Source organism: Rattus norvegicus, chromosome 9 (genome assembly GCF_036323735.1).
Source record: "Rattus norvegicus strain BN/NHsdMcwi chromosome 9, GRCr8, whole genome shotgun sequence".
NCBI lineage: Eukaryota > Metazoa > Chordata > Mammalia > Rodentia > Muridae > Rattus > Rattus norvegicus.
Window position 1 is genome coordinate 97613095 of NC_086027.1, and position 25022 is coordinate 97638116.

The 25022-nt window shown below is 49.5% G+C and overlaps 1 protein-coding gene across 24 annotated transcripts in view; it reads left to right on the plus strand.

Annotated features, from left to right (window-relative positions):
• The window catches only part of Agap1 (ArfGAP with GTPase domain, ankyrin repeat and PH domain 1), a 435489-nt gene that overhangs the window by 125713 nt on the left and 284754 nt on the right, over window positions 1–25022 (plus strand). For all 24 annotated transcript variants that reach the window (XM_063267308.1, NM_001401593.1, NM_001108230.2 and 21 more), the window contains exon 2: window positions 22607–22665. In XM_063267308.1, the coding sequence (XP_063123378.1) occupies window positions 22607–22665 (59 nt within the window). The remainder of the gene's footprint in view (window positions 1–22606; window positions 22666–25022) is intronic.

Consider the following 25022-nt stretch of genomic DNA (forward strand, 5'->3'; position numbering starts at 1 on the left):
AGACAGCAGATAGATCACATTTGGGGGGCAGGTGGAACCTGCTGTATCCACGAAGCATGGATCCGGTTTCTGTATACCTCCTGGAGGGAAAACACTGAGCAGGGAGGGAGTAATTGTTACACCTATTGTAGGGGAAGGGGAGTGGGCATCTCCCTAGGACGACTCATGCTTCTAATTACAAAAGGCTGCTGCTGTTGGCCATGGAGGTAGAAGTAGCACTGGGGTGTAGTCATTCCTGAGCCAATCTCAGCTGGCTCCAGCCATCCCGGAAAGAGTTTCTCCCAACAGGGAGGGTAGCTGACTGCCTCAGGTCCAGGTTCACACTGAAGCCAACCTTGGCAGAGGACAAGACTCAGAAGACAAACTCTTTCCATATTGCTGTCTTGGCCCTAGGCATGCGCTAGGGAGGAGAAGGGCTGGAGCCAAACCCTGCCGCGGCCTGCTTGCTTGCTTGTTGTCTTTGTTTTGATGGAAGTTCCCTGTCACCGGGCTGGGTGGGTTGAGTACCTTACCTGTCTAGTGTTTACATGCCTTTTGCATCTGACAGACTCCACGATCCATTCCAGTCGCAATCCCTCGTACTTTCCCTCTCCCTCCCAGCACGCTTCTAAAATGTTAGGAAATGATTAAGAGTTATTTTGGGGCCAGCGGGATTGACTCAGTCAGGTGAAGGCACTTGCCACCAAGTTAATGATCGACTTTGATCCCTGTTGCCCTCATGGTGGAAGGAGAACTAATTCCCCCAGGTTGCCCTCTGACCTCTGCACATGAACCACGATGCCAGTGGGTGGGCTCACCCATGAATGTAAGTGAAGAGGGAAAGAGTTGGTTGGCATGAAGTGGCTGTTGCCATTACCTGCCCAGAGGAAGTGGGATCTCAAAGGCTCTTGTTTACCAGTGGGATTGCATCTGTTTTTGTGGACTTGGTAGAAAATAGTAATTAGTTGCCTGTGTTCCAGATAAGTACTGGTCTTACAGGGGGATGGGGGCGGGGAGGACAGACGTGATTGGCGTGAGCGTGCTTCAGCTGCACCTGGGCACAAGTTGAAAGCATTTGAGGCTTGATGTTTCCTTTGGGACAAATGCTTGAAAGTAGATTTGCAATATTAAAGGTGTTAAGTGTGTTGGAAGTTTGCCCCCTAGGGGTGCAAGTTTTTAATAGTAATGGCTGTAGTAATGATCGAATTGTTTGTCTCTGTGGATTGACCAGTACCACAGACTTTATGGATCCTATAGAAAACCCACAAGTTCTGTTTCTAATCCCAGTGCTTGGGAAGTAAGAGTTAAGAGGCTCACCCTCTGATACATATATCAGGTTTGAAGCCTGTCTCAGAAAAATAAAACACAGGCTGAAAATAGCATTTTTTTTTTTAAAGTATACTGGGTCGTAGTGAACACATATACACAGAACTCTGGAGTCTCACTTTATTGTAAAGTCGTGTGTGTGTGTGTGTGTGTGTGTGTGTGTGTGTGTGTATAAAGCTATAGCTATACACCTTTCACCAGTATGAAGTCTTTGCCATTGGTGAAAGTGTCAGAAGTGTCAGGTCAGTCCTCAAGACATGGGGACAGCCCAAGGTGTTTAGAGCCAGTGTTGTAGCATCCCAGCATTCAGGTCCTCCCATTTGGTTAGGATCCTGTGCTTTTATGCATTTGTTTCGTAGAATGTCAGTTGTTGAGAGAGGCATGGTGAGTAAGAGTGTGTAAATGTTCTTGCAGAGGATCCAGTTCCTAGCACCCACATCCGGCAGTTCACAGTGGCCTGGAACACCAGTTCCAGAGGAGTCAGATGCCTCTGGTCTCCATGGGCACTTGCAGTTAGGTACATACCCATGCAAGACTCAAATACATGTACTTAAATAAAATATCTCTTAAAGGATATCAGTTGTTCAGAATTTAAGTGTTATGTGAATGAAAATTCCCGCCCTGAAGCTACAGTTGAGTGCCCCCGGAACCCATGTATCCCCTTGTGAATAGTGCCAGGGCTGGACCCATCATGCCTTGGCTAAACTTACTTTGGGACTCAGGTGGCTTTGCAGGACTCAAAACTTTTGTTATTAGAGAGAAGGGTGCTTGTTGCTGTATGTGAGGTGTGAGGCCTGGGGCTCCCTACAGCTGCATTCTTTGACTAAATAGTGACAAAAGTCCAGCCTAGGCCACTTCCAAGCTGCTTTTACTGGCCCAGGCTTAGGCCCCTGCAGACCTGGAGCCCCATCAGCATTTTTGGATGTCTTGCTGACTTTAAATCTATCCCATTTGCTGACTTTAAATCTATCCCATAATGATTTGGAGGTTGTGAGTCTAAAGGGAATCAGAGGTGCCAAAACCCAAAGACTGTCTAACAACTATTAAATTGTGAGCTGGCTGTGAGAAAAGTTACTTTAAAAGCTGTAATACAGTAAACATTTTCCCTGTCCTAGAACACATGGCTGCCCTCAGACGAGATGTCTCTGTTAGCAAAGGCAAAGGCAAAATGATTACATTCTCTGCTTTTTCTGGATTCCCAGTTCAAGGGATTTAGGACGGAAAGATGGAGACAGCAGCCCACCTTCCCAGGATGCTTCACCAGGAAGGCTCTCCTCACTGATTCGATGAGTCCAGGGCTTACATGCGTTTGACACATTTTTCAGAGACCTGTGTCAGATCAAGGGCAGCTTTGTGTTAGGTGACACGTGTGTTAGGACAGTCTGTTGACAGAAGTATAATTCAATATAAAGAAAGCTCAAATTATAAATGGTTAATAGCGTCCGCCAGCTGCTGTGTCAGCTGCAGCCTGCTCTCTGACAGGTACCATCAGACTAACTTGCTGACACTCCTAGGGACTAGCCACCAGGCTGGAGGTACGTGGGAGGATTGATTACTGCAAGAAAGTGATCCTGTGATCACTTCTGCTAGGGTTAGTTTTTTAAATTAGTAATTTATAACTGATTTCTGAGAGTTCCTCAGTGCCTGTGCCCCATGGTTTCTGAGTCCCTGGCTCTTGTATTGCATGGTTATTATGGGATGAAAGGCTGTTAGAGTATCAAACAACAAGAAAACGTGGGTGGCCAGAAGGAGGAAATAGCAATTAAAGTGCTGATATAACTTGGTACACTGTTTTCCACTTGATTTGCCACGGGACAGGGCTAATCGTTTGTAATGAAGCAGTGTCATTCAAAGTTTCTCCTTTGAAACACTTTGAAACATTTCGAAGTTGATTATCTACTCGGTGTTTGATGGCAGGTGAACATTCAGACTAGAAGAGCTCAGTCTGGTTGGTTTGTTTGTCCTTTGGCAGGATGGGCCAGGATTGTGCAGGCTGCGCTAGGGAGAGCAGCCTTGAAGGTCAGCCTGGGAACCTTTGGGCAGCCAGGACTAGGCTGTTTCACTAGGTCTGTGTCTTCTGCTTGGAGCTTCATTTCAGCATAGGTGACCTGCTTGTATCTCTTTCTGACAACATGGGCTTGGGATATCCCGCTGGAGTAGTATTCAGGCAGGGCCCCATTGCAGCAACCTGTTTGGCTGCTCAAGTGTTAACTGATAGCTCTTTGTTTAGAAACACGGCTGTTTTGTTCTGGGTTTTGTTTGTTTTGTTTCTCTGGTGCACCAGCACATCCACGGGGTCATCTGCATTTTCTAGGCTGCAGAATCTGAGGGCCCATGGAGGTACAGTGCCTTCCTGTGTGTGTGCACAGATCAGCAACAGACCTGCTAGTCTCAAGAGTGAGTTCCTGGGCCAGTGCTGGTGTTAGCCCTCCATGTGCTGTGCATGCGCACAACAGGTTTGCTCTTGTTAAATGCTTTCAGGAAGGATGGATGAGAGAGCCAAGGGGACACGAAGGATGGAGCAAGTGTCCTTGAGCTGGAGAAGGAGTTGGTTGGTGACTTCAGGGGGTAAAATGGGCAGGATCTTGCAGGATCAGCAGGAGTTTGCTACATGAGGAGAGGACTCCCCACCAACAAGTTAGGATTTCTTTTGGGAACTGCTAAGCACCCCATCCTGTCCTCAGATCTAATACATGTTGGTGACAGCTACCCCAACATAAAGCAGAGAAAAAGAAAAAGACGTAATCTTCTAAACAATATTTATGTTCCTGGCATAAAGTGTTCTTTTTGCAGAGCAGTGGCTTGAGACAGCTATATTAATTTAAATTGTCACTGCAAGTGAGATAGGGAAGGACAGAGAAGTGTTTTCTTACCAAGTAGCCTCGCTGTCGGGAACTACGGCTGTGTGGCAGCTCCACATGATTAAGGGCAGGATTGGTATTAAGGTCAACAGATGAGCAGAAAAGAGGGGAGATTATTATCTTTTCATTATTGTGAGAGAAGGACCATCTGCCTATGGTGGTTTGGCTCCTACTGAGCCCCGAGTCTGCTTCTTGGTGGGTGACAGCCCTGGGGTTCCACCTTTCATGATGGCGGGTATTCATCTGGCTTAGCTTGCTCTCCTCCTCGATACTATTTTGGACATTGCTTTAAACGCCCCTGCAGTGTAAAGGAACTGCATACCTTCTATATGGCTAGTTTGAATTTAAAGGTTAGTTCTACCCCACCTCCCCACTGCCCCCATTTTTTCTTGTGCTTGTTTTTGCTTTTGGTCCTGCTTTAACTCAGTTGCTCTCTCGGCATCACCGATGGGTATAATGCTCAGAAAACTTAGCAATCAGTAAGCCACTCTGACCCAGGAGATGGGAAAACTCCGTTCTCACTGTCAGTACCAGGGCGCACCAGGGCGAGTGCTGGACGGCATCCTTCTGACTTCTCCTTATCTGGCAACTGAAGATAATTTTATGAGGTGCATTGTGTCCACAGGAGTGAAAGGGGAAAGAGAGTTATGTTCCCACACCCTTGCCTGGAGAGCAGAGAAGCCTTGCGTCTCTTCCGACATGGGGCTCTGGGTGAGGTTTGCGTGAGGCAGTGTGCCAGCTGGTCTGGCCAGCATGCAGGAAGGTTCTCTTTGTTCAGTGCACGACCGGCACAGAACAGTGGGGCTCAAGTGCTGAGAGTGGGTGTCCTTTTGTTTGAGATGGTCGTCACAGGGAATCCTGTGTTCCCTCTTGTCCTCGGTGCCTGTCATCGCAAGGGCTCCTTTGAGTGGGTCTGCTGACTGTCAGACACTCGGGAATTGACTACATAAACAATGGCAGCAGCCTTCTGTATGAGGCCCCCACCCTTGCCCTTTAGCTCTGACACCAGGGCAGGATTACTCTGATGCTGCTTCTGTTGGGATGGGAGATAGGTATTTATCTAGTGCTTACCTTGTGGCTCCAGTGCGCGCTTCAAAATTCTGATTTGTGGGGGATGCGGCTCAGTAAGCAGTGTTTGCCTAGTGTGCATGAAGCCGTGAGCTCTGTTGCTAGTACCACATAGACTGATGTGGTGACATGCTCCCGGCAATCGTAGCAATGAGGAGTGTAGGCAGGAGCATGAGAAAGTCATCCTCATCTGAGGCCAGCCTGGGCTATATGAGAAGCTATCTCAAAGGGGGAAAAAAGAATAATTGCATCCTACAGTCTAAGTTCTGTTGTCTAAGAAGCAGGGTTTCACCCACAGTGCACAGGGCTGCAGCAGCCTTGTTCTTTCTGCCCAGGGCGTCACATTACAGCACAGAGTTCCAGGATGGGTGGGCATAGCATCCTTTGACCATGTTAGTTCCTACACTAGAACTTTAGCCTTTCAAGGATCTACCAGGGTCCCCCAGGAGTCTCAAATTAAGGCTGAACCTGACCAGGAAGCCACATTCAACAAAGACTGAGAATTCGTGGTTTGGAAGGTGAAGACTATAGGGCCCTGCAGGCTTCTCCTCAGAATTGGGACAGCAGATATACAGCAGGGGTTATTAGCTGAACTCTTGGAGAGGAGGCTTGCTACTCAGTATCCAAGCACAGCATCCCACTTTGTACTAGGCCGTCTGAATAGCTGAGATACTCCCGACATTAGGGCTGTCATGCTAGAGAAAGGTGGGAGGGCTATGGGCTTGTGGTTGGAGTTGTGAAGATGTTACTCTTTGTCCTAGGTGCTGGGTCTTGGGGAGTGTTCAGCCTGCAGCCCACACATAATCAAGGATGGTTCTGAATGTGGCTTAACACATAATTGTAAACTTAGTTATAAGGGATTTTCGTATTTCTTTTAATGACTGGATTGTGCCATTCTCAAATATAAATTGTGTAGATGACAACTTCGATCATGGCACATTGCCAAAAGACTGGACATGCCCCTACAGCCCAGAAGATATTTATACCTGTCCTCTTCCCATGGATGGTTTGCTCTGGTGTGAACAGAAGATGTGCTTCTAGAATGTGTCTAAACGGGGAGACCTGGCCTGCCTGCCCTTCTATCTCACCACTGCTTCTCTCTGGCTTATTGAAGCTTAGTAAGGGTCCTGCCCACTGGCAAGCCAGGTGTCTGGCAATGATGAACTGTTCTGCCCTCCTCCTTTTCTCAGCAGGGCTCCTTTGGGCAACATTTTCTGGGCCCTTTGAGCTCTGATCCACCAATGCTTTTGTGGTCCAGGTGATGGGCAGTGGCCAAGCCTGACCTTAACACAGGTTTCCTCTCTTGTTTTCTCAAAAGCTGGCCAGAAGCAGGGAAGGAAGATTTCCTCTGATAGTTGTGGAAAGTTAGGCCAGTGGAGTTGGCCACATGGGTTCTGTCTCTGTTGCAACAGTGTGGTTAGCCATGCAGCCCAGACAGGCCTCAAAGCCACCCTGAGCCCAATCTGCCCCATGTTCTTAAGTAACTGTTTCAAGCTTCCTTTGGTTCCAGGAACTGAAGTAGGCAGAAGATGCAGAAGTAGGCGTGCGTGGTAGGTTTGAACCTGTGAAGCTAGCATCAAGGCTTCAGTTTATTTTCCTGTGATACATTTTGCAAAGGGCCTGTGATATCCAGCATGTGGGTATGCTTGGGTTTATGGTCAAGATGCGTACCTGGTGGGTAGGTATGCTAGTGGGTAAAGTTGCTGGTTTAAGCTAGCTTTGGATTCTCTTTTTCCCTACTTTTTAAAACATGTTCTCATAACCTTCATGTGGCTGCTATTTTTAAAATGATTGACCAAGCATAAGCAGGGAGAAGATGGTTTTCTTGTGTGGCTTTACTGTGCCTCCTCTGTTCATTCCTAAACTGGAAGAAGGGCTGTCACTCTGTACCACATGGAGTCACTTCCCATTACGTACCAAATACAGTCTATTAGAGAGCTCCAGTTTGAGAGCTGAGTCGTCATATAACATTTCTTGGCCTCGATGTACTAGAAGATAAATAGGTAGATGGATTGTGGAATGGAGTGAGTGAGTTGGGGAGGAGAAGGAGAGGAGGGAGGGAGGGATGAATGGCTGGCTGGCTGGCTGGTCGGATGGATGGGTGGTTGGATGGGTGGATGGATGGTCGGATGGATAGGTGGTTGGTTGGATGGATGGATGGATGGATGGATGGATGGATGGATGGATGGTCGGATGGTTGGTCGGGTGGATGGATGGATGGGTGGGTGGGTGGATGGGTGGGTGGATAGATGGATGGATGGTCAGATGGTTGGTCGGATGGATGGATGGATGGATGGATGGATGGATGGATGGATAGGTGGGTGGGCGGGTGGATGGATGGGTGGATGGATAGATGGGTGGATGGATGGATGGATGGATGGATAGATGATTGGATGGTTGGATGGATGATTAGTTGGATACCAGGCCTTTGAACTCACTGCCCCCAAACCACACTAATCTGAAAGCCTGAGAAAAAGCTCTGTTCAGATTTCATTTGATATGCATTGCACTGAGCATTGTAGCTTGACTTGGCTACTTTGTGGGTTCTTCTTTCTTCCCCTTTATCTATCCTTCCTCCCTTCTAACCTCGTAACACTAGGTAGACGAGAAAAAGGAAAAAAGAGGAAGGGGGTGACGATACTGTTTGATCTTCACCGTCAGGGTATCTAATTTCTTCTATTCATTTCTTCACATATTTGACAAACTGCGCCTAACTACTAGCTGACCAACTAGTCCCTTCTATCAGCTGTAGCATTTACATCCTCTGAAAAGTCCCCAGAATTCAAACGTCACACACTCGCAAAAACTATCAGCAGCTGGCAGAAATCACACCGAGTTGCAGCAAGTCCTAGTCAGCTGCTGTGGACAGTGTGAGGCAGCCCCTTATCCCACACCTGGGAGTAAAACAAAAACACACTCACCAAAAAATGCTCACTACAGAATAACTGCACATGATAATTTATAAAATGTGTAGATGATAAGATAAGCTTTAGTATATTTATTAACAGTTACGATTTGAAAGTGCACAATGACCTTTTAAGGAGAGAAACTGAGGTAGGAGATTCATGCCCCAGAGACCCTGTCCTATTGGCCTGGGATCAGCTTTCAGCAAAAGTAATAATCACCTATGGTGCACATAGTACATGCTAATTGTTTGTTTCTCCCTCTGTGAGGGAGGCAACCCTGCTTGCCTGACTGTCGTTCTAGCTATTGAACCACGCCTAGCTCCTGCTTGTTAGTTCTCAAGTCTAATTTAGGGAGTCAGCTCCTCTGTGGTCTTCCTTTGGAGAACCAGAGGCTTGGGGTGTTAGCATGTCAGGTTCAGAGCAGTGTCTTAGAGCAAGGCTGGAACACATTCCCTCTGGAACATGGATTGGAAGATACCGGCAGAGGAAACGCAGACAGGAACCATGGTGCATTTTCGTCTGTGATGACAGTTGCCATCTGCCATTGGTTTCTGCTTGTGTTTTGAAGCTACACCAGTGAGTTTAGTGGCTTATGAGTGTCGCTTCTCCACGACAGGGGATCTTATAGAGCTGAAGAATTGGGGTCACTTAACAGAATCATCTAGGGCATTCCCCTGTGACATTGAGATCATGAGCTATTTAACCAAGGTCACTGGCCTGGTCTGATAGAAGTAGGCACACTCTATGGTCACCTGTGACCATCATGAAGCCTTGGGACTGTGTGGCCCTGGTGTGGCTGGATGATGATCTGTGTTCAGAATTGTCAGAGCCGCAAGGGGTGTGATTGCTGTTCTGTGGATCCACTGAGAGTGGAGAGTCCATTGTTAAATTGTGGTGGCGAGGGGTGTGTAGGAAGCTGGCGACTGGGGAAGGAAGGCCTGGCTTTCTGGTCTTCTTTGGTTGTTGTCAGCCTTACTTGGGGATAGTTTTTCATTTCTTCACCCACCCACCTATTCATTCAATTAAATGCTGGTTCATCCTGTGGTTGTTTAGCAGAACTTAGCTTATTAATGTTCAACATAGTGGAGCTCTCTGTCTGGGCCACACCGAGTCCCGCTAGCTGCTCTCCTACACTGTTGTCATCTGCCCGGGATGCTTCCACTGCTGTTTATGGGAAAGCACTCGGGCCTTTATGGCTGGAGCATTCTCTGCTTCTGATCACTAATGGCTCTTAGAGTGGCCGAGGTGCTTCTCTTCAGCCTATTGTCCTAGTTACGTTCTTGTACCTTAAAGCCCTGTGACAAAAGCAGGAAGGGTTTGTTCTGGACAGCGAGGGGACATACAGAGAAGGACGTATTCTGGCTCATGGGGGAACAGGCTATTATGGCTGGGGAATCAGGCCCCAGGAGTTTGAAGCAGCTGGTTGCACCATATCCACTGTCAGAAGACAGAAAGCGATGGACACAGCTCCCTTTCCAGGAGCCCAGCACGGCCATGACGTCATCCCCTGTGGGCGGGTCTTCCCATTTCAGTTAATACATCAAGATAATCTTACAGGTGTGCTTAAAGGCCCATCTCATAGGCCATTCTCAATACTGTCCAGCTGATGACACCAGGGGTGGCAGTGACAGTTGTACCACCACTGCCCCCCACTTACAGAGAGCTGAACCCACAAGTAATGTGCTGCTAGTGCCGTTTGAACTCGAGAAAGAAAATACGTAATGCCAGAGCTCTTTGTAGGAATATAAAGTGGGCGGAGCGGTTAAGTAGGAGGCCCTGATTGGCAGCTGATGGGCAAAGCTCATGCCAGGCCAGGTACCAGGCAGGAGAGAAGAGGCAGTGAGTGCTTAAGGTGGTGAGTGGGTAGTCAGGGGATGGTGTGAGTCCATTCCTTGGCGGGTGTGATTTGTGGGAGTTTGCCCAGGGGTTTTCTCTATGGCTTAGGAAGATGGAGTTTTGATACTGTAAACTATTTCCCAGGATAAAATGTCTAATGCTAGCCATGCCATAACACGAGGACTAAAATTGTGCACTTGGAGTTAGGTTCGGGTGTAGGTGTGAGCTTGGTCACAGCCACTGACAAGCGCAAAGGCCCTGTCAAAGTTCTGGTTCTGAGGACTGAGGACTTCAGCATCCGTCTGGTGACCTGTCCTTCTCTCCTGTCTTGATCTTCAGATAGCTGGTGGCCTTCACAGCTTACAAGGATGCTGAGTAGACTGCAGAGAAGAGGTCATATGGGAGAGGCTGGGACCAGCCCCTTGGCCCCAGTTTCCTCATGTTTATAAGACACTCCTTCCCTGAAAGCAGTTTGGGGTATTCCATACTGGCACAGTCTAAGCCAGTGGTTCTTAACATGTGAGCCGTGACCCCTTTGGGGGTCAAATGACCCTTTCATAGGGGTCACCTAAGACCAATGGAAAACACATTTACATTACAACAAATAGCAGAATTACAGTTATGAAGTAGCAACAGAATAAATTTATGTTTTGGGGTCACCGCAACATGAGGAACTGTGACAAAGGGTTGCAGCATTAGGAAGGTTGAGAATCACTGGTTGAGGCCTTTGCTGTTACACAGATCCGCATTTTAAAGACAGCCACACTACAGGAGAGTTCTGAGTCACTTCTTGACTGAGATAGCATTGATCTCTTGGCGGGTGAAGTGGTCAGGGCCACTCTGGAACAGCCATTCGGCTGCTGTGCTCTAAGTGGTCAGCGTTGACCAGTGTGGAATTTCAGCTGCATGTGAGCCTTCCGGCTGTGACTTTTCATTTGTCCTAGGTGAAGGTATGGCAGTGACAGTTTAAGATATCTATCTCCAAGTGAGTCTTGGGATCATTCAGCTCAACCATTAGTCTGAGATCTGTTAGGGGTTGAGGGCTTGGCTGAGTGGAAGAGTGCTTGCTTGAGGTATACAAGGTCTGGATTGTATCCCAAGCACTGGCCAAAAGAGGCTCTGTGTGTGTGTGTGTGTGTGTGTGTGTGTGTGTGTGTGTGTGTGTGTGTGTGTGTCTGTCTGTCTGTCTGTCTGTCTGTCTGTCTGTCTCTGTCTGTCTGTCTGTAATCCTAGTACTTGGATGGCAGAGGCAGGAGGATCGGTTCAGTGGCTATCTTCAGGCATGTCGTAGCAAGTTTGAGACCAACCTGAGCCACACAGGACCTTTTCTCAGTAAAACCCAAAATCTGTATCTTCACATATTTACCTGGTGTTTATCAGTTTAATTTGATAAAACTTGAAGATCAGATTGTGTTTTCTGAAGTGGTGCTTTCCAAGACATGCCTATGTAGCCTGGCTTTTATTCCCCCTCGTTTGTAGCCGAAATGGGAAGCTATCTTTATTTTGGTCAGATTTAGCCTCACACAGGATATTTCCTGAGGCTTCCCTTGAGGCATTAGCAGGACCAGGAAGGTCTGAGGGTCTCATTGTGTGTCTTTTCCAAGGGAAAGTGTGTTTTCTGGTGAATCTAGACTTCCTGCCAGATCTTCCTAGAGTCTTCTCTTAACTTCTGCTCTGGACACGGGCAGATGGGTCAGAAACCTCCTTCTGTATATCCTGTTTGTTGTCCTGTGGGGTTGTCTTTGGTCTGTGTCTGACCCTTCACTTTCCCTCTCTGGCGTCCAGGTTCCTGTATGCATATCTTAGACTGAGTATGATGCTCTGTTCAGTTCTCCTCACAGGTCTTGCCTGGTCCTGGGATCTCATTCTCTTTGGAGTGGGAGGGGGACCCAACCCTAGGATCACTTTCTGTGGAGCTGGAGGGGACCTGTCTTGCCTTTCATATGTCTCGCCCTCCCCCTCCCTCTCCCCTCCCCTCCCCCTTACTTCCAGCACACGTCTGGAACTTTCTGCCTCTCCTTGGAGCATCAGAAGTAGCTTTCAGAAAAGCCCAGATCTCATCACACCCAGGGCCAGCCTGGCTAGCCTCCCTGCATCCGTTTTCACTGTCATGCGAGTAGAGAAGTAGGGATTTGAATTCTTCCCATTTGCTGAGATTTTGTCTGTCGCTGAGCAACCATTGGGACTTTGACAGGGAGTGGCCACTGATGAGAAGAAGCCACTATCCCTTTCATCAAGCACAGTGGAGACAGGCTTTGGAGTGTTAGGAGACGTGCAGTAGAACATGGCCGGCTTGGACCCAGCCTCTCATCACATGCCTTAGTCTTAAACTCCTGTCACTTGACTCTGTCATTCAAGGGACCAACCTGACTCCTAGACTGGCCTGTTTCTGTGTCGACAACAGCTACTGCTGCCTCTGGTCCTTCTCTGGTGTGTTGGCCAGGCCGTGTGTCTTGAGGGTGTATGCTGACTGCACAGACGCCCCATGCAGTGGGTTATTGCCCCTTGGAGTAATAGAGTTTCCGTCTATAGAAATTCATATCTGGACGCATAGAGATTTGCTTAGAGCTTGAGAAACGAGCCTGCAGCTGCTCAGGGGCTCCAGCTCAGGTCTCCTGTTTGCAGCCCCCGCCCCACTATATCTCAGTAGTATTTCCTGAGAATACCGGGCACTGACAAGATTAGAAGCTAGAGCAAGCAGTGGGCGGGGTTGGGGCGGAGTCAGTGAGGGAGGGGCTGGGGGTGGAGCTAGTTGGCGAAGCATTTCCTTCCTACATACATGTTGATCTCACAGAAGCAGTTTACGGAAGTCACGGTTTCTTTTGGCTCACAGTTCGAAGGGTTGAGGTCCATCAGGTGGTGAAGACATGGCTGGAGGAGTGAAAGGCAGATCATCACACTGCACCTGTAGTCAAAAGCTGAGAGAGGGAGCTCTGGTACTCCGCCCACTTTTACTCTTCATAGACTTCCATCCTGAATGGTGCTGCCCACGTGCCAGACCTTCATTGTTAAATCTTTCTGGAAAACCCCTCATGGACGCACACAGGTGTCTGTTTCCATGGTGATTGTAAATCTCTAGTAGGGAATAAAGACGAACCAACAAGGCAGAAAGCCTGAGGTTCTTTCCCCGAGAAGAACAAAACAGTGATGGGGAAAGCGGGGTTGGCGAATCCACGTGTGCCAGCCCCGCCCCCTGGACCTGGGTGGCCTTGCTGCCCTTCATAGTAGGCTCTCAGAGCTTTGCACACACCAGGCTCCTCTGTCAGTCAGACGAGAGGACGCTCCTCAGGTTCACTTCTGTGCATGTCACAGGATTTAATACCATGCCCTTGCACATCTCAGCCATGGGCAGCAGGGAATGTTCTAACTCCTTTGTGAAAACATCCAGCTCGCTTACTCAAGCCTCGGTCCCCACATGGAGGTGCATTCTGTGCAGTGTGGAGTCCTTAGTGGTCCCTAGCAGAGCTGTGATGGGAGGAGCCAGGCACAGCACTGCCCCTCTGCTCTGGGTTCTTGCTAAGTTGGGCTGCCTACCTGGGTGAGGTGCAGGCCTCCTGGCCTTGGGTGTGTTGGCCTTGATTGATTGCTCTCTCCTTGTCTTCAGCCGACATCCTCTTGCTTCCTGGACACCCCCCCCCACCCCCCAGTCTGGTTCTACTCTTGGATTCAAGAAGTCGAAATCAATGGCTTCATATTCAGTGTTCTAAATTGAGCCACATAAACACTTTGGGCCTGGACTGAGGGTTTGGCATGGACTTGAGGCTGCTATTTTCGATACACCAGAAGCCTTCTTGGAAGTTGTTCACTGTGGGCTCTTCTCCATTTAGGCTGTGAGCTTAGGATCTCAGCCTGCTCGGATGGGGGTGCTGGGAGCATTGGAGGAGGGGCTCCCAAGATCTGGAAGCACAGAAAACCTACCCAAATGGTTCTAAGGCCCTGGTCACTTTGGTGAGAGTCCGGCTCTGGGGCCTTGAGTGCTGAGCCTGCTCAGATAGCTTGGGGTTAGTTAGCCCCTGCAGCTTGCTGTGGAGCTGTCAAATCCAGGGGCAGCCAGTCTTTCCCACCTGTGGATGCTGCTGTTGCTGTTGTCTTCTGGGATTGGGAAGGTGATCTTTTTAAAGTTCTGTGGCCAGGCCGGGCATATCAGAAGAACGTGATGGCAGTCTACTGACTGCACTGGCCGCCCTCTGTCGTGGAATTGCTGTGTATAGAGATGCATATGTAGAAGTATAAAGAGACCTCTAGCATAGAACCGCAGACATGGACCTCCTGCTACAGACCTTTAATGGAGTCCGTCACATGGATCTGAGGAAACCCTGGCCGGCTTCTGATCTTTTTTATCTCCACATCAGGTGTACAGTGACCAGATGACTTATGAACATGTAATCATGGTAGGGTCACATGTGACAGGTATTGGATTGTAGAAGTCTCAGGAGATCCTTACTGTTCTGGCTTCATCACATCTGCTCAGGGCTTTGCAGAGGAGCCCGGGCACCTCGTTCTAGGTACCCATGTTTCTGCCTTTCCATGTTCCTCTGTTCTGTCCTCACGGCATAGACTGTTTCACCATGTTCTTTCCACTCTCCTGACCTGGAGGAAATGCCGGGTGGGGTAGCTTGCGGACAATGGCTGCTAAGACAGATCTAGAGATTAAATTCCCCAGTGTATACAGACATTCAACGTATTATAAGTTGTGTCAAAGAAATAAGCACCCAGTTGCTGGCTACAGGTGGAGTGAGTTACCAGAAACTACAAAGATCTCTCGAGACTGGACCAGTAGAGCAAAACAACCTCCGACCTCAAGCATTCATGTCGAGCGTGGCTTTGACTGTGGTCCACCTGAGGTGCTCTCTTAGGGAGCCTCTGCAGGGGTTCATACCTAGCCCCTGTCCCTGCTCCTTCTGCTTGCCCCCACCACGAGAACACTGAACCACCTTCCATCCGCCCCGCTGCTCCAGCAGGTACCTGCTTTCCAGTGGGGTGATGCCACACTTGGCTCAGCCTCCATTCCGAGGGCTCCTCCTCTGCCAGTCTACCCCCTCCACTTGTTTCTTATAACCTCCACAGACCAGATCCCATCACACCTCTGTCTTCTGAAGAGCAGGATGTGACCCATCTTCTCACCCTTCAGAGCTCCCAGGTGACTCCTACCTAACTGTGCCAACACCAGAACCACATTGTCCTTCATCCTTGTGAGCCCTCCTTGCCCTCCTACACCATCTCTTTCCCTCTCAGCCTCAGCACCTGCCCCTCTCCCTCCCTAACATAAATGTCAGCACTTTAGAGACCACCCCTGACCAGCAACTCCACTGCTAGCCTTTCTCTCATCTGCTGTACTGGTCTTGTTTTCTCTGTAGCTTTTAGCACGGCGTGGCATGACACTCCTTCCACCCATGCTTCTCAAAGGCAGCTACAGGCCTGGGGTTGGTTGTGTGTATCTCTAATAAGGGGTCCAGTGCTTGGATCTAGAAACACTTAGTGCATGCTGTGGACAGTGTGCTAGGGGAGTTGCCAGGTGCTGTGAGGAGGAGAGAAAAACCTTCCTGGTCTTTATGTACCTAGGAAGTCCATGGGTGCCGAGCTCAAATGTCCATAGTCTTCAGCGGGCCTTCCTGTCTGGGCTGCATTCTGGCAGAGGCTCTGAAGAGTCCCTGCAGACGTTGCCATGGAAAAGGCCAGCTAGGAAGTGGCTGCTGGGGGAGAGTGACATGCAGGACACATCCTGAGACCCTCTCTCCACCTCGTCATGTGGGAAGAATGCTGCCCTACAGTACAATGTGGTCTTCCTGAAGCATTCAGGGACCGGTGGGCTGAGGAGCTGGGATGCCGAGCTGCCTCAGTTGAGGCAGATGACAGACGTTTTACATCCTTAGTCTCTGGCCGCAGCTCTCAGGGTCCTATCTGGAGCTCCACTGTAACCAAGGGCAGTTTAGGAAGGAGGTCTCTGCCTCAGTCAGCCAACATCTCTGCAGCCAGGTGCTTGAAGGATTTGAGCCATGAAGAGCATCACAGGGACCAGTGCCCACCACACTCATCTGTTGTTGGACTCCATTTGAAGAGCCTGACAGAGTGGTACCTGTTGGTCCAGCGGAGGCTGAGTGCATCAGGTGGAATAGTTAACTGCAGGCTGCTGTCAGTCAGTTCTTGCCATGCATGGGAAACCACACCCTACCCCAAACGGACTTGATTATTCTGGCAAAATTGCAGCTCTAGGAGTTGGTTCCTTGGTAGTTTGTGGCTTGTCTAATGGAAAAATCATGGCATATTTGACATCTCTCAGTTTTGAAAGCATATTGTGTGCTTTTTATAGAAGCAGCAGAGATCACCGCCTGATTTGGAAGCCTGTATTGTGCGTGTGCTCACCTGTCCTCAGGCTCAGTCAGGGAGAAAGATACAGGCAAGATTGGGGAGGTCCTTTGGGTGTCTTTTGCATTCTGAGTCATTTGCCTCATGTTGCTCGGACATCTTGAGACTTTTTGGGGTGTGTCCTGCTGGTTCTGAGGACCTCAACTTGTTTGCATGTAGACAGGGGGAAGTTACATATGAGTAAAGGCAAGCGTGTCCCAGGCTGTGAACATCCATGCCCAGGGCAAGGTGGTCACCAGAGCTAGTGATACTGAGCTTTCCTTCCTGGCTTACCGTGAATAGCATGACAGGGATCCCTAGTGGGATCTTCAGCTGTGACCCCTGGGATACTGTGTTGCTCTGGGCAATACAAGCTCTCAGTGATGGGTGGGTGAGAGATGTGAGCCCCTCCTTGTAGCTGGTGATGTGTGTTAGGTAGTCTTCTGTTAATTTTTCTGTTGAAAAGATCTTGGAAGGCAGGTAAGAACCTTTGACCCTCGTGGCCTGAGGAAGGAGACGAGGAGGAGTGAGCCCTTGCCGTGCATTTCCACCTGATTGTGCTTGGCAGCATTTTTAGTGCAAGGCTGACCCTCACAGGCTTGAGGGTCAGCACCTCCGCCACCAGGTGGAACCTTTTGTTTCCTTCCAGGCCTAAGAGGAACCGCCCCTGGCTGCAAAAGTAGCTTTAATGACGTTTCTTAGAAAAGTAGTGGATGCTCCTGAATAAAGACAGGACTCAAGTCGGTAAAGGCCGAGAAATGATAATCGGGAAAACAAGGTCCTGGAGGCCCCTCCCCCGAGAGGCAGCCCCCGCAGTGTTAGCTGTTCCTCCGTCTTCCTGTGCGTTGTTCACACTCTGCCTAGTTAATTACTTGGTAGACAGACTGAGTACTGGTTGCACATGTCTATGACCTAGATTTTGTGCTCCATATGTTACACCAAATTTATTTTGGGACCTTATCTGGGAGAAGCCTGATTTTGCTCAGGGTTATACTATTTGTCAGGGGCAGGCCTCTGCCCAAACATATATGACTGCCATAGCAGAGTTTGTACTTTGTCACTTAGATGTCACAGGGCATGGTGACAGTGAGGGCAGCAGTATTACAGAGAGGCTTTGCGGAGGGAGGTGTTTTATCTAGAACATGGAGGCCGGGGCTTGCTAAGATGAGCTGAGCATACTGACCGGCCGTGTTACTTTTCCCTTGTTGCTGTGATAAAACACCATGACCAGATTTGCGTTATGGAAGACAGAGTTTATGTTCTGCTAACGACTTTAGGGGGATCAGAGTCTGTCGGCAGGGGGTAGGCATGGTACCCAGCTCTGGGCATGGTGGCAGGAACTTGAAGGTGGGGGGGTGAGTGCACCTCTTTAACTGTAAACATGAAACAGGAAGCAAACTGAATGGGACAGTATTCCTATAAACTTGCTAAGAGCACCATCAGCCTAGGACTGAGTGTTCAAATGCCTTGCACCAGGGCGTGCCGTTCAGGTTTGGAGCACAGGCTGCAGGGACACTGTAGTAAGATCTGTGTAACAGGAAGGTAGTGGTCTTTGCCTGAGGTGCCAGGGTAACAACAGGTCTAAAAGAGGCCTGGGAATGGTCAGTTCTGGACAGGTGACCTTGTGGGGCAATGGGGGTGCAACGGCCTTTGTTTTTTATGCTCCTCAGAAAGAGCTGGGACTGCCGTCTTTCTCCCTGGGGATCTGTAGCCTGTCCGGGAAGATGCTTCCAGCAATGCCTTCATCACCTGGGTGACGGCCGTGAGATGAAAATTTGATGGAATGAGGGCACAGGCTTCGGGGCTGCCAGTATTTCACTCAGAATATTTCAGCCTCTTCTTACCCAGCACACACCCACCTTTCTCAGGGATATTTGGAATATGGATGTATCAAACCACGTAGGAGTCTGTGGTTGCTGTCCCTGGCTCCCCTCAGCTTGTGGGCTGAGGGATATCTTCCTCCTTTCCAGTCTCACTAACATCCACACGTTTTCTCCTCTCCTTGTCAGACTGTGCTCTCCCTAAGCATGGGTTGTGTGAGGAAACAGTCCCTAAGGGAATCATACGGCTAGAGTCCTTGAGATCACACCTCAGCTGGTGCTCTTTTGACTCCACATAATCCTGAGAAGGTCCATCAAGGTTCGGGGAAGGTGCTTTGATTGAGGTTGTGGTATAGCCATACCTACAGGGGTGAGTGGGCATGGTGGCACCTCAAGGTTGGGGAAGGTGATCGTCCAGGATGTGGGGGAGGGAGCCATCTTGGTTGTGAATCTTTGGGTCACTGAGGAACAGATGGCAGTAACAGGAGTCTGGCAGTCATCTAGTACCCTTAAGGACTGGATTTACTCAAGCGTTACTCCACTGGCAACAGAGGACTTTTGATAAGAAATGGAGTCATACTGTGACACACAGTTTTGGAAGCTGATTCTGCCTTGGGTGTTGATCACTGTTGCACAAAGCTCCTATTCCACTGTAGAGCATCTGTCTCCTTCCTCAGCACAGCTTTGACAGGGCCAGGGACCTGGCTTTCCCCGGCGCCTGGTCTCTCCCTGGGTAGACCTGCTCCTTTTCTTTGTTGCTCTGTCCCCTATTTTAGGGCTTTGCAGATGTTCTCAGGTTAAAAAAAGTCCATGTCTGTTGCTAAAAAGAGTGCACTTCTAAAGAACCTTTGTGGAATTTTAAAGTTCCAAGAGCATCCCAGTACCTGAGGCAGTGTTTTTGTTCAGGTTTTTTTTTTTTTTCCTCTCTCCCCTCTCACATACAATTTTAGCTTTCTTTTCTTACTCTGGTGGCAGCTTCGTGTCTGTGGTCCCTGGAGCCCAGCGAGGTGGGGAGCATGAAGTCATTGTGGTGATCCTGCAGGCCAGGGTGTGTGTAATACGTGCCTCAGGGGCCTTGGCTGTGCTGGGGCTTGTGTCCACCAACCAGACGATGCAGTTAGGACTCTGGCCTGATCGAGGGCATTAATAAGCTATTAGCTCAAGGCACTGAGGCCCCAGGAAGGCACCCAGTGGATATGTGGGATTGAAAGCTTTCTTAGAAACCTGGCATCTCTAGTCATGCTCCTCTAGGCTACAGGTGAGGATGCTGTTGGTCCCGACTGACCCAGTTCTTCATCCATCAGTCGGTCATCTTGCTTGTTCTCTGTCCTGCTGGGCTTTACCAGGGCACTGTGCTGGGTTCCTTCTGCTCACTAGAGTATCTTTGACTGTTCAAGAAGCTGTGGAGATCTGACAGGTCACTGCTCAAGCTCCTCTGATCTGCACTTCCAGTTTGTCTCGTGGACAAACCCCAGCCACCATAGGGACAAAGCCTCCTAGTGACCTGTTTCTGCTCTGTCTCCTAGTTGTTGGCGGCCTGCTCCTGGTAGTGGGGATGGGGCTTTGCTCTGGATGAGCCCAAGTCCTCTGAGGACAAGGAAGGTTCAGGGTGCCTTTGGCTTCCATGCTCCTTAGTGTCTACCAGGAGTTGATTTAGTCAGGAGGACCTGAGGTTGGGGGAGGTCCAGGCAGAGGCCTAGGGAGCCTGTGGTCTGCATCTGTGAGCAGTGGGGGTTGATGACACTGTGGTGTCCCTAAAGTGGGTGGGCCCTGTGGAGATATATGGTGTCTCTTGCTGAAACAGGTCCCCTCTGGTACAAGAGCTGCCCTTTGGGCTGCTCAGAAGGAGCATGAAGGCAGCCCTGGCCCCTGAAGCTCATCCTGTGTCTTTCCTGCATGCTTCCTCTGCTCAAACAGGCTACAGTTGAGGTGTGTCCTCATGAATCTTGGAGCCCATGTGGGTAGTTCAGTCCCTGCAACCTTTGTTCTCCTGTCCACTTGGCTATCATTCATAACCCACTGGTCATGATTACTGGAGACTAGTGAAGGAACTGGTGTCACATTTTACACGCCTATCCTGGAGTCCAGTAGCCATCACTGCAGGGGGAGGTCAGGACACAGCACCTACTTTTGTTGAGCTGACTAAAGAATGTTAAGTTCTGGGACTGTAGGCTGGTGTTAGAGGCACTTGTCTAGCATTCAGGAGGCCCTGCGTTAGACACGGCCCACTGCAAAAAAAGGGGGTGGGGGAGTAATTGAAGCCCAGTGCTAGGTTAGTAACAAGGAATAAAGAGAACACTTGTGGCATCAAGCAGGAGCAGGCAGCCTGGCCCACACGCATCAGTGGCCATCTCTGCCCTACTGTTAAATTCTAGTCCAGTAGCACTTTATCTAAACCGGTGCCCACGGATGTATTTCCTTCTTGTTACTCTATTCCAGGGAGTGGGGTGTTAAGTGGGCACCGCAGTCTCTTCTGTGATACTGTTTTTGGTGAGGGTGTTGAGACCAGGGTAGTCAGGTTGGCTTTGAACTCACTGTGTAGCCTAGGAGGACCTCGAACTTCTGATCCTTCTGATCCTTCTGATCCTACCTCTCAAATGTGGGGATCGCAGGCGTGTATCACACCAGCTTTATTCAGTGCAAGGCATCAAACCTTGAGCCTACTACATGCTTAGTAAGCAAGCCCGCAAACACCTGTGCCTTGGGGCTCTGCCCGCTGGGAAGATCCTAGGAAGTCTATACAGACAGCCGAGTGGTTCTGTGAAGAGGCAGGCTGCTGCTCTGTGGACACTTGAGAGAGATGAGATGTGGTTTGCCTTGGCCCCAATCCCTGCTGGATGAGGAAGTTGCTGTGTGGGTGCTGTGTAGCCCACGTTCCCATTGCTGTCTGTGGCACAATGCTCAGCCCCTGAGAAGCCACACTGAGGCCCCGGTGATGGAGATTGTGGTGCAGACATCTTTACTAAAGCATGGAGGTTTCATTTGGTCCTTAGCAGACCAGCCTTCCCTTTCTTCAGACTGGACCCTGGCTTCTAAAGAGAGGTTTCATAATGAAAGCTAGTTCATTCTTTAGTTGTTGTTGTTGTTGTTCTTCTCCTCCTCTTCCTCCTCTTCCTCCTCTTCTTCCTCCTCTTCTTCCTCTCCTCCTCCTTCTCTTCCTCCTCCTCCTCCTCCTATTAAGTCAACTAATTTATTAACTTCGTTGCCACAAAAATGAACATTTTGCAAAGTTGCGGATCAAGGTTACAGTGATTTTGTGTGGAAGTTGTGTCCTGTCACCACCCAGGTCCTCCTGACTCAGCCTCCCTGAGCAGAGGCCTTCCTCTGGGTAACTCGTCTCCTTAGATAGACATTGGGGTTTCTAGGTCAGTGCGGGCCAGTGATGTCTGGTCTGTGTTGATTGCAGCCTCTTTGGTGTCAGGGGGACACCTAGTCTGCTTGGCACCTCAGCCTTTTCCAGCAGCCTACCGTGGGGCAGCAGGCCATTGCTTCTCGCCCTGACACCCACTGGGTCTGAGTACCAAACATCCTCCTGAGCAGGATGGCGGACTTGACCTTGGGTGTGTTGTGAGGGACTTATCGGACAGCGTTAAGAGGTAACAGGAGTCAGCATTTGAGAAGGACTCCAAAGAGTTAATTATATTGGAAAGAGACAGGAAACCTGTGTCTGGTTTGTAGTAGGTACTGACTACCTCAGGCTATTGGGTTTTGTTTTTTTTTTTTTTGTTTTGTTTTTTTGTTTTGACAGGAAGTGCACATGGAGAGTGAGCGTGAAAATCCTGTGAACAAAGCCAGGGAGGTTGTTGTGGGGTCATAAGGTATGAGGCAGGCTGGGGAATAAGCACCCTGTTGAGTCCCTCAGTATGGAGGGGCTTTGTCTTCCTGACCTACCCCAAGCCACCCTGGTGGAACAGCCCGGCTGGTTTCCTTCTGAGGATCCAAATATTCTGCACCCTGCAATCTTGCTGCTGGTTCTAGCCATTGTCTCTATCCTTTGTGTGTGTGTGTCTGTGTGTCTGTGTGTGTGTGTGTGTGTGTGTGTGTATGAAAGAGATTTCAGAAAAGTAACTGTTTTAGTAGAATAAAAAAAGATGAAAATCTAGCTTGATATGAGGTCAGGCCAAGGCAAGTCAGGCTCCTGCCTCAGTGTTTCCACCTTGTGCTGAGGACCAGGAAAGCTTTCAGGTCTGCCGTGGATATGAGGAAGGTCTGGAGCTTGAGGAAGGGAGGAATGACCAGGGCGAGAGGCTTATGGCATTGCTAAATGCGGTATGCATTATGTAGCACAGCCTCAAGGCCAGAATGTGTAAACTTAGGCAAGTTTTGGACTCCAGGGTAGGTGTAACATGGGCAGCTGGTATGACCCTGCTTTTGTGGCCCCTCTACCAAAACTGACATCTAGGGACTGTTTTGACTTGCCACGAGTTGTGGCATGTCTCCTCATGTTTCCCATCCTCTCTTACAGATGCTTTCGTGAACAGCCAGGAATGGACACTCAGCCGATCAGTACCAGAGCTCAAAGTGGTGAGTGGCATCTCTGACCTGGGGAGGAAGGGGCTAGAATAAGCAGGGTGTGATTGCACAGGCTTGCCCATATGGAATCCCCTTTCCTGCCTGGGGTGTGTATACCCCGAAAAGGCCATCGCTGACCATAAGGAACTACGGCCATGAGTGTGCCCTGCAGGCCATCCGACAGGTGGTGGTGGTTTATGTACAGGACTAAGGCTGTTGCCCATGTCTCACTTCCCCACCTGGGCTGTGCCATGCTGGTTCTGTTTCACACTTAACACTACCATCCATACGCCACCGTGGACTAACCTGTCCCTTGATGGGTGTTATGACAACCTCTGTAACAAGCCATCAGAAGTCATAATTTTTAAAAAGTAACAACTGTTTATACAATTATGGGTTCTTGGCATAAATCAAGAGTTCTGTTTTTAATATGAGCAGCTTCTGGCAGAGTTAAAGCTTATAGCTGCCTTCTGTGACTGCTTCCCGTTGCAGTCACCTCTTAGAGCCGAGCTCTCTGGCTCCCCTCCCACCTTAGCATGAAGGGACAAACCCACATTTAAATCATTGTGTTGCCGTGGGATACATGGCACTTGGTTGTGTTTGTACGTGTACATACAACACACACACACACACACACACACACACACACACACACACACACACTCACTCACTCTTCTGTTTCTCTAGAGCTGGACTCCATACTTTACCTGCTGGAGACAGCGTCAGATGGTGAAGGCCCTCAGTTTGAGCCCGCCCGCTCACTGTGCATTTCTCCAGTGGGTTCACTCTTTGTCCCCATCTCCCCAGTGATCCAACTGAACTTCCTCCGTCCTGCTGTCCCTACCTCAGTGATGCTGAGAGGATGGGATAAGGACTTAGTGTCTCCCACCTGAGATGGAAGTAAGCCGCCTCCCCCAGGATGCTGGTGTGTCTCAGCAGTGCCTGCTAATGGGGTTATCCACTTACGGAAGCCAGCTCTCCTCCCAGCCTCTGGGGCTCGGCAAGACTGGCTCTGAAATAGCTGCGTTGTCTGTCTTCTGTGTTTCATGGCTTCCGTGACTTGTACAGTATTTAGAGGGTTCTAGAAATTCCTAATGACTGACACGGGGTGCCAGTACCATTAACAGGACCTTTTCATACAGACTGGCCATTCAGCTACTTCTGGTAAGAAACCCAGGTGCTGACCCCTCTCGTTCTAGATTCAGTGCCAGTTAACAAGGCCACGGCGTTCTCACAGGATGTTTATGAAGCACATACTCCACTGGGCATCCTCTGCCTGCAGGGTCCATGTAATTATGGCCTTTGGTCCTGACAATTACTCCGTGAGGGGTGGGTCCTGTTGTCATCCTGTGTCATAGGTAATGTTCGAGACGTGAAAAGCTTATCCAGAAGCCGTCTACAGCCGGGTAGAGCCAGGATTTGAAGCCAGTACTGCCTTGGGGAACCTTTTATATTACCTGTCCCAACTGTTGCTATAGCCTCTGGCCTCATGTGTCCATTTAAGTCAGAGCAGCAACAGGGTGGGGTGGCAGTGGACACCTCCTGGCAGCACAAGAGGTGGCTGGGAACCAGGTGCTATTGGTGGCCATCTTCCTGAGAAACTGCCTGCAAGTGAAAGGTTGACAGGACCTGGATATAGTTAGGTTGGTTTGGGCTTTTAAGACAGCATCTTAATGTAATCTGCGCTCCAGTGGAACTCACAGGGTCGCCCAGGCTGGCTTTTAATTCACCATCTTTCTCTTTCAACCTCCCAAGCAGTAGAATTATACAGACTTGTGCCACCATGCCTGGTCCAGTCCACATATTCTTATCAACCAATAATAATTGAGAATCGTTGCTACCAAAACCTTATTTTGTGGTATATGGCTTTCTATTGTAAGCACTGGTGTGTATGGCAAGTATTTGAATCTAAAGAGACAGCTTAGGCTTCTTCTGAATGTGACTTTCTTCAAGCTTATTTGAGCTCAAGGGCTCATCTGGGGTTTGAGGATGGCCAGGAGCTCTGCTGTGGTGGGCGCCCTCTTGTGGCAGCATCAGCAGGCATCAAGCTATCAAGGGCACCTTACCCTCCTCTTGTGTGGTGAGGATGCTCAGGTCTGAAGAAGTGCTCCTTTGTTCTGTAAAGCGTTTCCCTCCCCACGCCCACAGGGATGTTATTGTTTCTGCCCTCATGCAGTACCCAAGGCAGACAGGTGGCCCTTTAGGTCATCGCCGTGGGACCCTCAGCCCTGCTTGGAAATGTAGCCATGGGATGATGTCACTGTGTCTCCAATGGACCTTTTATGGAGTATGTCTCAGAGAATCTTTCAGAACCTGTCAGGACAGACATACGGTCCCCTGTTAGCCTCTGCCTGGAGCTCTCTGAGGGT